The sequence below is a fragment of the Engystomops pustulosus genome, chromosome 1, assembly GCF_040894005.1.
Source record: "Engystomops pustulosus chromosome 1, aEngPut4.maternal, whole genome shotgun sequence".
In the NCBI taxonomy this organism is placed as follows: domain Eukaryota; kingdom Metazoa; phylum Chordata; class Amphibia; order Anura; family Leptodactylidae; genus Engystomops; species Engystomops pustulosus.
Genome location: NC_092411.1, coordinates 176010024 through 176023586, shown reverse-complemented (window position 1 = coordinate 176023586; position 13563 = coordinate 176010024). Strand labels below are relative to the sequence as shown.

The window sequence follows — 13563 nt, the reverse complement described above, 5'->3', positions numbered from 1 at the left end:
GGGACCTATGTAAGTATGGTCTGCTGCCCTTCTCCACCTCACCTTCCCCACTCACCTTCCCCGCGTCGCCGCGTCTCTTCTCCGCGTCGCGTCCCGTCGGGTCTCCGCTCCGCCCCCGGACCTCCGCCACGCCCCCGGACCCCGCGCCTTATAGTCCGATGCGCCTTATATATGGAATTATTACATATATAAGGCGCATCGGACTAATGCGCCTTATAGTCCGGTGCGCCTTATAGGCCGAAAAATACGGTATATCATAATGCAGACAAGATGAAGCCCATACACATATTTTGGATTAGCATTTTTATTACTAAAAGTTATTGGGGGAGGTTTATCATACGAGAGCACTCTTGTGCAGATGTATGGTGGAAGCCCCAACCCGCCAGCGTCACCTAACACATAAAGAGGCTTAGGCCTCCTTATGTATCCGATGGGTGGCTGCACTGTAGCTGGCATGTTGCTTGGGATAATCCGAATGCCTGGCGGTTCCCAAGGCATTGAGATTATTTCAGGACTTCTATAACAGTTTTCTAGAGTAGAAGCACGAATAAATGTCCCCCATTGTAAGCAGGCAAACCATCACCAATTCTGCCAGTCAACATCTCCTGTATTTGGCAAGCATTGTATTTATAGGAGACTGAAATATGAGATAGAATGAAATACTATGCTCCTAACAACTCATTACATAATCATAATTGACTAATCTAAAAATGTGTTTACTTGCCAGCAATTTTTTGTGCCTTACTAGGCATCTGCAAAAAGGGGTCATCTTATGCCAGCTACAAGAGCCATTGATGGGATGACCCATTTACAGAGAACAGTGTAAATTTGCATTACTCAGTCTTTACACACATGCTCCCTCCCTCCTTCCCTCTTCTCCCTCCCTCGCCAATGGCCAGCTGTGCCTAGTACACTTATTATCTCTGACTGTGCTGATAACAGAAGCGAAAGAGCAGACAGGGAGAAAAAGAAACATATTACAGCAGGATTCATCTGGAAACATGAAATCCAGGAGAGACAAACTGAAAATCCCTTCATTGACATTAGAGTAAGTATCTTCGCATATGTCTGCTAATTCCTGGAATGGAATTAATGCATGGATTGAAAGAGGTTCATGGTATTTTGGGAGGGCTTGTGGGAAATGGCTGAAACAGCTGTTGAAGCTTTCTACCTGTGATATGAGTGTATGCGTGACTTTAGATTTAGTCAACAAATAGAAAAAAAATGATACTGTATAACCTTCAGGTAATATTATTGACACGTTGGGAATAGCGATGATAACAGCACGAAAATATTGCATTACATGATACTCACTCAGTAGACTGTCTCAGTCCATGAATGCAATTCATTAGCTTATACACTACATCTGTGTATTTATGTTTCATATGTATGTACTATGTGATATGCAATTCATCAAGGGTATTGTTGATACCTGCGATACATGATTAAGAGGGGCTGCCATAGGCATTATAGTAATTTAATTTGTTCTTTCTATGTAACAATATTTTGGAAAGTACATACTGATGTATAAAAGGAATTTTTGATCTATAATGGGAGATGCTGTAAGCCAATAGTGCGTAGACTGAACATATTTCAGTGTTGAAGGATCAACTAATTTAACCGTTAGCCTACCCTATTTGTAGTACAGCTACTGTCCTTTTACCTAAATAATCAAACTATTTAGGGTGTGGATCAAAGCTAAACTAGTGGCCTAACAGGTTCAAATGCATGTTGAAAGTTAGATACTTACAAGCTCCAGGAGTTATAAGATGGCGAGCCATGCTACAGGATGTAGTATGAAACACTGTACCCATCAAGAATGGAAAACTCATTTTTATATATTGGTAATTATACAGAATATTTTGGAATTCTGAGTGAATTCTGTTCAGTATTGTTAACTATCTATAGTGAAGAATGGATACAAAGAGTACCCAACCTCCTCTGGAAGACCTCTCATATCTCACATTACACATATAACAGATTGATATGAGTCAACATTGTGTCATGCTTAAAGGGGTTGCTCAGTTCCTGACGACACAGGAAACATTATTGCCAGATGGTACCTTTTTATTTTAATGTACACAAAGAAGGCAATTTAATGGTATGATGGATAAAGAACTAATGGATGATTTGGTTCCTTTCTGTATAAAGGCAAATCTCTGACATGCTGTTTATATGTTTATGGTGTCTTGATTGGATGTTGAGCTCTCACGTCATTATTTTAAGCAACTGTGTCCAGCATTTAGATCATTTTTGGCTTTGCTATGAGTAAACAGTTAAGATAAATTGTTATCTGCTTCGAACATAATTTGGATGTTTACAAGTCTGAGGCTGCATTCACACATGTTGTTTACACTGTGTTTTGCAGCGCAATACCTCAGCTGAAGATGGGAGATTTGCCAAATTACATTGCTGTTAACATTTGCATTTGCAAAACACAATGTTAACACTGTGGAAAAATGAAAGCTGAACTCTGATTGGTTGCCATGAGCAACTAGAACAGTCTTGCTCTCAGACACATCTGATAAATCTTCCCTTGACTGTGGTACTGGGAATTTTGCTACCTGCAGTGTTTGGTCCAAGTACACGGTCGAGATATAGTCTAAACAGCAGTCTGAATGATATGTTACATAAGGCTTAGGTTCACAAGGGCAAGTTAACTGCTTCAAAGTCGATAGTAATGTAAAGTTTCTGTATAGTGGAAAACTCACCTCCCTGTCACTTGTCTCTTCATTTCATTTATGTTGACACATATGTTGATGTTTGTCAAGTTAGCAGGTAAAATATATTGTATGTAAAATGTTTATTATTTAGCATCCAATGATCATTGCTAATTTTTTTTGCCTATGATTGTGAAAATGTCATCATTCTGCTATTGAAGGACTTGTCTAACTCTTTATATAAACCTAAGAGTGAAAGGGGATTTTACTGCAGTGGTACTGATGGGGTTACCATGGAGACAGAATCTTCCAGCCGGAAAACACCCCTCCATTTATAACCCAGCCTAATAGCAAACACCACCTTTACAAATCTCACACACTGTCTCTCCAGAAAGCCTGGAGTTCCACTGTTTGTCACTTGAGATCACAGGTTATTTAAGGGGTTATTTAGCTAAATGTATCACTGTTGCCATGATACTAGATCTTATAGTTTAGTAATTGAGCAAGCTCTTGGTATGTTAAGAGAATCTGTTTGATTTTAAAAAAAATACAAGGATTGTGTTTTTGCTTCTTATTCAATGCCTTTACTGTTCTGCTTTTTAATGTTGGCATCAGATTAGGGGCACGGTACATCTTCTATAGTTTCATTCTGCTTTAAGAAAACAGACAGTCTTGAATCATACATGAAATAATGTATTTGTTACTGTCTCTTTAAGAAGTAAAGTAGTGGTTGCAGAATTTTTTTATATCACAACACAATGCAGGTGTAGAGAACACTTTTTGGTCTGGTCATGATCCTCTATCCTCACAAGGGTCCTATCTTCCATGCTTTCCTCTCTTATGATGTCTAGTAGGCAACCTCAGCCTCAATCACACTGTCAGGCACCATGGGTAGTGGACCCACTGGACCACCACAAATGATGACGTAAGCCGGGAGCGGAGTCTAAGTGGCACACGGTTTTCACCAGAACCCACCGCAAAGCAGTTGGACTTGCTGCGGCATGGTACCACCAGGTTGCTCCACAGGCACGACTTTGTCCGCAGTGGCGGCCAAGGCGTAGTACAAAGTCATAATGCAAGATCGTGGTCGGGGACAAGCAGGAGGTCAAGACAGGCAGCACAGGATCAGAGTCGGAGACGTAGCGGTAGATCATGGCAGGCACGGGATCAGAGTCAATAATGGAATCAGGGTCACAACACGAAATCGCAGAATAAACACAGGGCATAGGTAGCAAGATTTTTCAACGGCTATAAGGCACAAAGATCCGGCAGGGTGTACAGGGAGAGGCTGGCTTATGAAGGATTCTGGGAATGGACAGGAATTCCCTGATGGATTGGCTCATATGAAAGTATCTTTACATTTATTTTATGTTTTCCTCATAGTTTTAATTTACCTCTTGTAGAGGATGTGCTTGATTAAAGGGGTTGTCTACGTATTAGAAAAAACTCGGTGATGGGCTGTTGACAATGAACAGAACAGGGCAGAAAACAGTTAATTAGATGTAATAATTAACATTACTGCTGAAGTACAGGGCTATGAAAGTGCAGTTTTAACATCTGAACTGCCATTAAAACTGAGTTTCTTCCCTGCTGATTGGGGCACTAGGTATTATAGAAACCCCAAGACATTTTTGGTTGGGTGCATGATTTAATTTTTAATAGGATCTAAAGAAACAAAAATGTTATATGCCATTTGTAAAATAATTGTGGTCTTTGACATTTTGCTTTGTGAAATATTTAACTGAATTGAACAGTTATTGTTTAGTACCAAAAAAGTATTTTTGACCTTATGTATACGCTAAGGCTATATTCACATCTGCATCTTGAAGCTTCCATCAATCCCTTCCGTTATTTATAGCAGAAAAAAAATTACACTGCAGCCCACATGATTTTTCTGTTATAAGTAATTTGAGAATATCTTTTCTTACAAAGAAACCTTTGGAGAACAGAAAGTGAATGTTAGATTCTATTTATTACACCCCCCTGCATACAGCATGTACATCACCAGATGTCAGATATAAATAATATCACACACTCACATACTTTTTCTAGTGGTCTTTATTCTTCTAGTGGCAATTCATAACCCTGTAGAGTAAGGAACTTAACACCTAACCACAGGAGTTGTTCCAACACCATTACCACAGGAAACTGTGTGATGGCCGTCACTGGTGAACATCGATCACAACATTATATTATGTGGCAACATCCACATCAGTAAGACAGGAAAAAGCCCCCTACAAACAAGAATATAACTATATATATATATATATATATATATATATATATATATATATATAACTATACAGCTATATAACTATATAATACTCTCTTAAAACAAAAATATGGGGGACATTTATCTGGGCTTTTATGCCAAAAAAGTGACGTAGAACTAATCACATTTGCTAGAGAACCTCCAGCTATTACGATTATTTCCCCCTTTGTGCCATCTACTCCAGGAGTTGTGGGGGGATGTGAAGGGGACGCGGCCAGCGCGGGGCATCAAGCTAGTGGTCGTTAATTAAGTGAGCAATTCTACGACAAGTAAGCCCTGGCATAAGTTCTATAGGCAGCCACCGTATACATCATATGATAAATGTCCCCCTATAACTACTATAATACTGCCCCCATGTACAAGAATATAACTACTATAATATTGGTCCTATGTACAGGAATATACTTACTGCCTTTATGTACAAGAATGAAACTTCTACAATACTGCCCCCTGTGTACAATAATGTAACTACTATAATACTGCTCCTATGTATGTTAGGGGGCGAGACTATTAAATATCTATTAAAAGATATAGATATAGATAGATGTCAGGATTCAGGGGTAGTAGATCCACTGAACCACCGCAAGTAAAGGTGCAAGCCAACACCAGGGAGCAGAGTCTAGGTGGCACCTGGTTTTCACCAAAGCCCACCGCAAAGCAGGTTAGACTTGCTGTGGCAGGTCGCTCCACAGACCCGACTTAGCTTGCAGTGGTGACCAAGGCGTGGTGCAGAATCGTAAGGAAGAGACAGAGTCGTGGACAGGCAGGAGTTCAGAACAGGCGGCAAAGGATCAGGGTCAGGAATGTAGCAGGAGGTCACAACGGCAACCACACAGGCAGAATGGGAACACTTTCTATAACAAGCAGGAATGACCAGCCCTGATCAGTGGCCACGGGAGACAAAGCTGTAGTGTGGTCAGGCGAGTCAGGCTGCCGCGACCGAGCAGGGGTCACACAGAGGGGTGCACGGGGTTGCAGGAACACCTGTGAAAGTCCCCCTCTTCTTGGTCTGGAGAAAACTCCGGAGAACATAGTGGTCCAGGATGTTATCTTCGGTGTCCCAGGATATTTCTGCAGGCCCGAACCCCTTCCAGTCGATAAGGAAGCACCGCTTCCCTCTAACCGTCTTCATACCTTTACCTCAAAGACATTGTTAAAATCTGACTCAGAAGGATGTGGAGGCACTTGCCAGGAGATGCAGTTCAGGATGACTGGCTCCAGTAGAGAGACATGGAAGGAGTTCGGGATGCGCATAGTGGGAGGAAGAAGCCAGGGTTAATGCACTTCAGCACCTCAAATAGACCCAAGAAACAAGTTTGTAGCTGAGAATCTTCAACCAGATGTACCGAAAAGGCAGCCACACTTTATCACCCAGGGAGAAGACTGGATGAGACCTGCGTTTCTGGTCAGCCTGGGTTTTGGTGCGGCAGATGGATTTGAGATCTTGAACCAATTCTTCCACCGGAGGAACATCAGAAGGGACAGACAGAGGGAGAGATGGGCGTGGATGTCGTCCACAGACAATAAAGAAGGGGGAGGCGTCAGCAAAGTCCAAAGAATTGTATGAGAATTCCGCCCAAAACAAGAGGTTAGACCAATAGTCTTGTTGAGCGGAGACAAATTGCCATAGATAGCAGCCCAAAGTCTGGTTGACCCTCTCCACTTGCCCATTAGACTGTGGATAGTAAGCCAAGGAGAAGTCCAGCTTAACTTGCAGTTGGCTGCACAACGGTAGCCAGAACTTGGAAACAAACTGAAGCCGAAAGATGTTGAAGAAGAAGAGGCTGGCAAGACAAGGAGCTGATAGCAGACCCAGCAGAGGAATGACATGGGACATCTTAGAGAACTGATCAGTGACCACCTAGATGACGGTATTACCAGAAGATGGCAGAAGATCCGTAATAAAGTCCATGGCCCCGTAATTCACGGGCAACTGGGTATCGCCAGAGGCAGGAGCATGCCTGCTGGCTTGAGACCTGATGACTTATTACGGGCACAGGAAGTGCAGGTACACACAAAATTTTGTACATCTTTGACCAAACCTGGCCACCAGTAGAAACTAGAGATGAGAGAAACAGATTGTTTAACCCCAGGTTGCCCAGCCACACGAGAGCAATGTCCCAAAGTTAATATCCTCTTCCAAAGAGCAGGTCGGACATAAGTGTTACTGGGAGGAATTTGCGGTAGACCCACAGGAGCGGCAGCCACAAGTCATTGAGGAACAATATGTTGTGAAGTCGGTTCTTCCCCAATTACGTTGGGGGCACGAGAGATGGCATCGGCCTTAACATTCCTTTCTGCTGGGTGAAAATGAATCAGAATATTAAAACCAGAGAAGAGAGACCAGTGAGTCTGCCGTGGGTTGAGACACAGAGCAGTCTGGACATATAGGAGGTTCTTGTGGTCTGTATAGTGTAGACATCTCACTGGAGAAGTGCTCGAGGGGGTGTACATCTCACCTAGGTTGCTACGTAGTGTGAGATGGTAAGTCCAGGATTGACCTGTTGCTCAGCAGTATTATGCTGCTGAGTTGTTGTTTAATCTTGCCGGGCCTGGATTTACAGGGAGTGGCAGGTAGGTTTGGTAGTGGGACTTGCCACTCCCTCCCCTCGATCCAGTTCGGGTTTTGGATCAGGTGAGCTCTGCTCCTAATCAGCCTGTGAAGGTAAAAGCTTTCCAAAGCTTACAGGTCCTCCCCCTCCCCCTCTCAGCCAGGAAACAGCCTATGTGGGTTTGGAGGAAGTTGCGAAGGCAGCCACTGCGGGAGCTAAAACTCACCCTGCGATATCCAGGCTAAAGACGCTGTGTTTGTGAGTGTCAGATAGGTGAGACAACCTGTTAGTAAGCGCCCAGACGGGTAGGTCTTTTGTTTGAATTTTTAAAAGCACGGTGTTGCTGTATTTATGTTTGCTGGACTGTTTATGCTAAAAATAAACGCCAAGTTTATCTTTTATACATCTACGTCTGCTGTGAACTGTGTCCTAACACACCATCCCCCGGGAAGATCCCTACAATTGGTGCTGCGGAGCGGGCAAAACGGTTGCTAGGGGCAACGGTGTGTATCAACTTGGCTACAGCTGCTTATGTCCTGGGTGAAGACTGCTACTTCACTCCAAAAACAGACAAGCGCCATGGAGGAGATGTGGAAGCAGTTTATGCAAGTGAATTTGCAACAGCAGCAGGCTCAGACAGCGGCTAACCTGCGCCATGAACAAGCAATGGCTCAACAACAAAAACTCATCGAGCTCCTGATAGCTAAGCAAGAGGCGTCTGCAGAGGCTAATCCACAGCCAGCGGTGACAGCCGCTCCAGAGACTTTTTATGTGAGACGGGCTGTGCAGCGAGCGCTGCAAAAGATGACTGCTGAGGACGATGTTGAGGCCTACCTAACTGTCTTTGAGCGTGTGGCTGAGCGAGAGAAGTTACCAGCTGCTGAGTGGGCAGAGGTCATTGCGCCCTATTTAACAGGTGAACCTCAAAAGGCCTACTATGACCTCAGTGAGCAGGAGGTCAAGGACTATACTCGGCTAAAAGCAGAGATACTTGCCCGACTAGGAGTTACCGCTGCTGTCCGTGCCCGGAGGGTACGCAACTGGAACTACAGTCTGGACAAATCTGCGAGGTCCCAGATGTATGACCTGATCCACTTGGCAAGAAAGTGGTTGGAGCCAGACACCTCTACTCCTGCACAGATCCTAGAGAGGGTCGTGATGGATCGCTACCTCCGAGCACTGCCTGCTGACCTGCAACGCTGGGTGGGACAAGGTGATCCTAAGAATGCAGACGAGCTTGTCAACCTTGTGGAGAGGTTCCAAGCGACTGAGGACTACCTCCGTGATGTTCCTGCAGCTTCTTCACCTCCCCGGAGTGCCAGGTCTGTGCCGTCAGCTGGTAAGAGACTTCCATCGATTGGGGGAGTGTGGAGGGGTGCTGATCGAGGGAAAAGGGCTCAAGAGGTATCTCAGGGGCAAAAGACTGGCGTTGGTCCCGGGTGGCCAAGTGGCCCTAAAAAGGACTCCCTGCCAGGGAGACCAGGCCCTATCCAGTGCTGGAGATGCCATGAGGTGGGACACGTGTCTGCCCATTGCCCCCTTACCTCTGAGCCAATGGAGTGTGACGCTAGCCGGCGTCAGTCGCTATTTGCGGAACCATCTTGTGTTGCAGTTCCTGGACTAGAGACTGAACCGCAAGTCTGCAACATTACCATTAATGACTTCCCTGTTAAGGCGTTGCTGGACTCAGGAAGCCTTGTAACCTTGGTGCATGCCAGCCTGGTGGCTGGGAACTTTGGGTAAAAAAAACACATGAGTGTGGTTTGCATACATGGTGATACAAAAGTTTTCCCTATAGTGCTGGCTAAAGTCGGGACTGAACTAGGCTCCGTACAGTTTGAAGTGGGTGTGGTTAAAAACCTCATGCATAATGTAATATTGGGACGAGACTTTCCGTTGTTTTGGGCTTTATGGGGAAAAAGAAAAACCCCCGAAAGGAGTGAGAATACCCCTAAGGTTGTTGCATTACCCACTGTAAATGATAAAACTGTGCAGGATGAAAGTGATGCTTTTCCTTTACAGGTCCTGGCTGGAGAGGAGGAGGAAGCTCCTCCCACTGAGCAAAATATACCAGACTTAGAGGTGTCTAGGGTTAATTTTGGGACTGCACAAATGCAGGACCCCACTCTTAAAAATGCGAGAGAGCAGGTTACTGTTTTGAATGGGGTACCTCAGGAACCAGATGCTGAGAATAAATTTCCACATTTTTCCGTGACTAATGATTTCTTCTATAGAGTCACTAAAATTAATGATGAACTTGTGGAACAGCTTCTGGTCCCTAAGCCGTACCGGCGTCAGGTGCTTGACATGGCACATAACCATGTTCTTGGGGGACACTTGGGGACTGAAAAAACGCGGGAGAGAGTCCTCCAGAGGTTTTATTGGCCTGCAATTTATGATGACATTAAAAAATACTGCGAGTCATGCCCCACATGTCAGCTTAGCGCCCCAGTGTCTCATTTTCGTAGTCCTTTGGTGTCGCTCCCCATTATAGAGGTGCCTTTTGAGCGTATTGCCATGGATTTAGTGGGTCCCATTGTAAAATCGGCTAGAGGACACCAGTACATTTTGGTTGTCTTAGACTATGCGACCCGCTATCCTGAGGCTGTGCCCTTAAGAAACACTGCATCTAAAACAATTGCCCGGGAGATGTTTTATATGTTCTCTAGGACTGGGATTCCCAAAGAAATCCTGACGGACCAAGGTACGCCCTTTATGTCTAAGGTGATGAAGGAGCTATGTAAGCTATTTAAAATCACACCTATACGCACCTCTGTATATCACCCCCAGACAGACGGATTGGTGGAGAGGTTTAATAAAACCCTCAAACATATGTTGAAGAAAGTGGTAGAAAAAGATGGTCGTGATTGGGATCACTTGTTACCTTACCTGATGTTTGCTGTGAGGGAAGTTCCCCAAGCGTCCACAGGGTTCTCTCCCTTTGAGTTGGTCTATGGTCGTCACCCTAGGGGTCTATTAGATATTGCAAAGGAGACATGGGAGAGTGAGTCCACCCCATTCAAAAGTGTTATCGAACATGTAGCACAAATGCAGGACCGTATAGCCACTGTAATGCCCCTAGTAAGGGAACACCTCCAGAGGGCGCAAGAGAGCCAAAGTAGAATTTACAACCGTTCTGCGAGAATCAGGACATTTAACCCAGGTGACAGGGTTCTCATACTAGTTCCCACTATAGAGAGTAAATTCCTAGCGAAGTGGCAAGGTCCCTATGAAATTGTTGAAAAGGTCAGTGAGGTAAACTATAAGGTGCACCAACCAGGTAGAAGGAAGCCTTTCCAAGTTTATCACATAAACTTGATCAAATCCTGGAAAGACAGGGAATCCTTGGTGGCAACAAATCCTGGTAATAGTTGGTCACAACCAATCCCTTCGGTCAAGGTTGGTGATACCCTATCAGGGTCACAGAAACAGGAGGCTAAGGAGTTTTTGCAGAAAAACAAAGACAAGTTTTCTGACCTTCCAGGGCGTACACACCTCATCCGTCATCACATTGAAACTGGGCCTAGAAGCAGAGTAAACCTCAAGCCCTATAGGATACCAGAAGCACGCAGAGAGGCAGTGTCTGCTGAGGTGAAACGTATGCTTGACCTAGGAGTGATTGAAGTTTCACAGAGTGAATGGTCCAGTCCGATTGTGCTAATCCCAAAGCCCAATGGAACTTGGAGGTTCTGTAACGATTTCAGAAGGTTGAATGAGATCTCCAAGTTCGATGCTTATCCTATGCCCAGGGTAGATGAGCTGATTGAAAAGATGGGTAATGCCAGGTACATAACCACCCTCGATCTCACAAAGGGCTACTGGCAGATTCCCCTTACTGATGAGGCTAAAGAGAAAACTGCATTCTCCACCCCTGAGGGGTTATTCCAGTATGTAGTGATGCCATTCGGGTTACATGGAGCACCTGCGACTTTTCAGAGGTTGATGGACTTGATTCTGCGTCCACATCGTGATTATTCAGCTGCCTACCTCGATGATGTGGTCATTTTTAGTCCCGATTGGGAAAGTGACCTCTGTAAGGTACAGGTTGTGTTGAATGCCATAAGTGATGCAGGGTTGACCATAAATGCCGAGAAATGTGCACTAGCCCTAGAAGAGGCCAAGTACCTAGGTTACATTATTGGGAGGGGTTTGATTAAGCCACAGTTAAATAAAATTGAGGCAATACAGAATTGGCCTAGACCCCTGTCAAAGAAACAGGTCAGAGCTTTCCTGGGTATTACGGGCTATTACCGTAGGTTTGTGCCGAACTTTGCCTCAGTTGCAGCCCCGCTAACTGACTTGACAAAGGGCGGAAAGTCAGCAATGGTGACGTGGACTCCAGAGGCCGAGAAGGCTTTCCAAAGCCTTAAGTCTTCTCTGTGCCAACAACCTGTGCTAGTTACCCCCGATTTCAGGCGAGAATTTCTGGTCCAGACAGATGCCTCTAACACAGGGTTAGGTGCAGTTCTCTCACAGGTGGTGAATGGTGAGGAGCATCCGGTGATGTACTTGAGTAGGAAGTTAACCCCGGCCGAGAAGAATTATGCTATTGTGGAGCGTGAATGTCTGGCAGTGAAGTGGGCCCTAGAATCCCTGAAGTATTACTTGCTAGGCAGGAAATTCAAGTTAGTGACAGACCATGCCCCCCTAACATGGATGAAACTAAACAAGGAGAAAAATGCAAGGGTGACTAGATGGTTTCTGTCCCTACAAAATTTCAATTTCACTGTGGAACACAGACCAGGGAAATTACAGGCGAATGCTGATGCACTGTCAAGGGTACATTGTCTGTGGGGACAAAATGCTCAGCCCTCCGGTCTGAAAAAGAGGGGGGGGATATGTAGACATCTCACTGGAGAAGTGCTCGAGGGGGTGTACATCTCACCTAGGTTGCTACGTAGTGTGAGATGGTAAGTCCAGGATTGACCTGTTGCTCAGCAGTATTATGCTGCTGAGTTGTTGTTTAATCTTGCCGGGCCTGGATTTACAGGGAGTGGCAGGTAGGTTTGGTAGTGGGACTTGCCACTCCCTCCCCTCGATCCAGTTCGGGTTTTGGATCAGGTGAGCTCTGCTCCTAATCAGCCTGTGAAGGTAAAAGCTTTCCAAAGCTTACAGGTCCTCCCCCTCCCCCTCCCCCTCTCAGCCAGAAAACAGCCTATGTGGGTTTGGAGGAAGTTGCGAAGGCAGCCACTGCGGGAGCTAAAACTCACCCTGCGATATCCAGGCTAAAGACGCTGTGTTTGTGAGTGTCAGATAGGTGAGACAACCTGTTAGTAAGCGCCCAGACGGGTAGGTCTTTTGTTTGAATTTTTAAAAGCACGGTGTTGCTGTATTTATGTTTGCTGGACTGTTTATGCTAAAAATAAACGCCAAGTTTATCTTTTATACATCTACGTCTGCTGTGAACTGTGTCCTAACACACCATCCCCCGGGAAGATCCCTACAATAGATACAGACCGGATGACGAGCTCCTTCCAAAAGATAAGGCTACTCCTCTAAGGCCAGCTTGATGAAAGTTCTCGATCCCCTATGGAGTAGTTCCTGTCTGTGGCTGAGAAGATTTTTGAGAAGAAACCACAAATGAGGGTTTGTCCCTTGGACCCTTTCTGGGTGAGAACGGCTCCAGCTCCTACGGAGGAAGCGTCAACCTCTAGTAAATATGGTTTCTCCATATCAGGCCATGTAAGAATAGGAGCAAAGGCAAAGGCAGACTTCAACTTAGAGAACGCTTCTTCAGCCGCCTGAGGCCAGAGTTTAGGATCAGCACTTTTCTTTGTCAGTGCCACAATGGGAGACACAAGTGATGAGAAATGCCATATGAACTGCCGGTAGTATTTAGCGAACAGCAGGAATCTCTGGATAGCATGAAGTCCTATATGGCTAGGCCACTGTAGTCCCTTGTCAGAGATGATGTACCGGAGAACACCAGGATATCATCTATATAGACAACGACACAGGTATAAAGCAAGTCTCTGAAAATGTCATTGACAAACTCCTGGAACACGGCTGGTGCATTACAAAGTACAAACAGTATGACAAGGTACTCAAAGTGGCCATAATGAGTATTGAAGGTGGTTTT

General features: G+C 45.0%; 1 protein-coding gene across 8 annotated transcripts in view; it reads left to right on the top strand.

Annotated features, from left to right (window-relative positions):
• The window catches only part of MAST3 (microtubule associated serine/threonine kinase 3), a 193622-nt gene that overhangs the window by 83751 nt on the left and 96308 nt on the right, over positions 1-13563 (top strand). For 6 of the 8 annotated variants that reach the window (XM_072113943.1, XM_072113942.1, XM_072113934.1 and 3 more), the window contains exon 1: positions 880-1048. The exons of the other annotated variants lie outside the window; for them this stretch is intronic. In XM_072113943.1, coding sequence (XP_071970044.1) covers positions 1002-1048 — 47 coding nt within the window. In that variant the 5' untranslated portion in view covers positions 880-1001. Of the gene's footprint in view, positions 1-879; positions 1049-13563 lie in introns of those variants that run through there. 8 annotated transcript variants of the gene reach the window in all.